This window comes from Vipera berus (assembly GCF_964194415.1).
Source record: "Vipera berus genome assembly, chromosome: 6".
In the NCBI taxonomy this organism is placed as follows: domain Eukaryota; kingdom Metazoa; phylum Chordata; class Lepidosauria; order Squamata; family Viperidae; genus Vipera; species Vipera berus.
In genome coordinates this window covers 91,352,265-91,353,823 of record NC_138208.1, presented here as the reverse complement: position 1 = coordinate 91,353,823, position 1,559 = coordinate 91,352,265, and the positions used below count along the sequence as shown (strand labels likewise).

Here is a 1,559-nt window from a genome sequence, read left to right as displayed (position 1 = left end):
ACAGTTTACTCCTGATTGACCCACAGTCAATCAGGAGTAAACAGAGGAAGGCAATGGGGCTTCTCGGAAGGAGGCAGAGAGAAGCCACGCCCTGAACTCTATATAAGGGGAATGTCTGGGAGGGCTGGTTTGCTGAAGGCAACCGCTTGGATAGTTCCTGTTTCTTAAAGCTCCTGTTTCTTGGTTCGTGTCTTGTTTGTTTTTGTAGCTATAAATTTGGCAGGCGTAATTCCAGCCTCTTGCCGGTTGTAAAGGGGTTGTCCCTGCCTTTTCTGCAGGGCCGGTAGCAGGCTGGTATGGAACATAAACCATCAGAACGGATTCTCTGAAAGTGGAAACTCTTCAACTGATAGAAGCAAAAGTAATAAAGGTGGACCTCTTAGCATTTCTGCCAATAGTTACCATCTCTTTCTTGCATTACAAAACCCAAAGATTCCAGATCTAATATTGTTCAAGAGCTATTTATGTAGAAATAAGAAAAATCTGAATTTTGTGTCCTTCTTAAGCCCTTTGTGACACATAATCCCGGTATTCCCATGGATACTGGCAACCGGACTCTAGTTACTGAGTTTGTTTTTCTAGGTTTCTCCAACATTACACATGGCCAAGTCTATCTCATCCTGCTGTTTCTCGTCATCTACTTGGTCACCATTCTGGGCAACTTCATGATCATCTCCCTTATCCTGGTGGTCTCCCATCTTCACAGTCCCATGTATTTTTTCCTCAGCCACTTATCCTGCTTGGATGTCTGCTACTCAACAGTCACGGTCCCCAAGATCCTTTCAAATCTCCTTCTCCAAAGGCACACCATTTCCTACAACCACTGCTTGGCCCAGATGTTCTTCTTGATAGGATTCACAGGCTCAGAGTGCTGGCTGCTGGCCATCATGGCTTATGACCACTACGCCGCCATCTGTCATCCTTTGCGCTACTCACAACTCATGAGTTCACGTGTTTGCGTGACAGCAGTCATTATTGCCTGGATCTGTGGCTTTCTGGATGCCGCAGTTCACACAGCCTTGGCTTCCAGCTTCCATTTCTGTGGAGATCATCAGATCCACCACATCTTCTGTGATCTCCCACCGCTACTGAAAATTGCCTGTGGTGACAAATTTGTCAGTGAGATAGCAATGCACACAGCCACTGTGTTTGTAGGATTGGGTCCCTTCCTTTTTGTGGTCATCTCCTACTTCTACATCCTTGCGTCCATCCTGCGTATCCCTTCCAACACAGGCAGGCACAAAGCTTTTTCCACTTGTATTTCCCATCTGGTGGTGGTCCTTCTTTATTTTGGAAATGGTTCAGTTAACTACAACCAGCCCAGTGCTGGCTACTCCCTGGAGACCAACACTCTGATTTCTACAATGTATTGCATTGTCACCCCCATGTTGAACCCCCTGATCTACAGCCTCCGCAACAAGGAGGTGAAGGGGGCTCTGCTGAAGGTCCTGGAAAGCCACAGGAGACCATGGGATTCTTCTCAGAAGGTGCAAAGACAAGTTTAAAGTCCTTCTTGGGACATCAAGAACCCAAGTCTTGTTTTTCCTGATTATATTCAG

At 46.4% G+C, this 1,559-nt stretch overlaps 1 protein-coding gene across 1 annotated transcript in view; it reads left to right on the top strand.

Annotated features, from left to right (window-relative positions):
• Positions 1–536: 536 nt before the first annotated feature.
• The window catches only part of LOC308670409 (uncharacterized protein), a gene marked incomplete at both ends in the record, with an annotated part of 4,580 nt that continues 3,557 nt past the window's right edge, over positions 537–1,559 (top strand). Inside the window, one exon of the mRNA XM_081331911.1 lies at positions 537–1,487. Within this exon, the coding sequence (XP_081188037.1) occupies positions 537–1,487 (951 nt within the window). The remainder of the gene's footprint in view (positions 1,488–1,559) is intronic.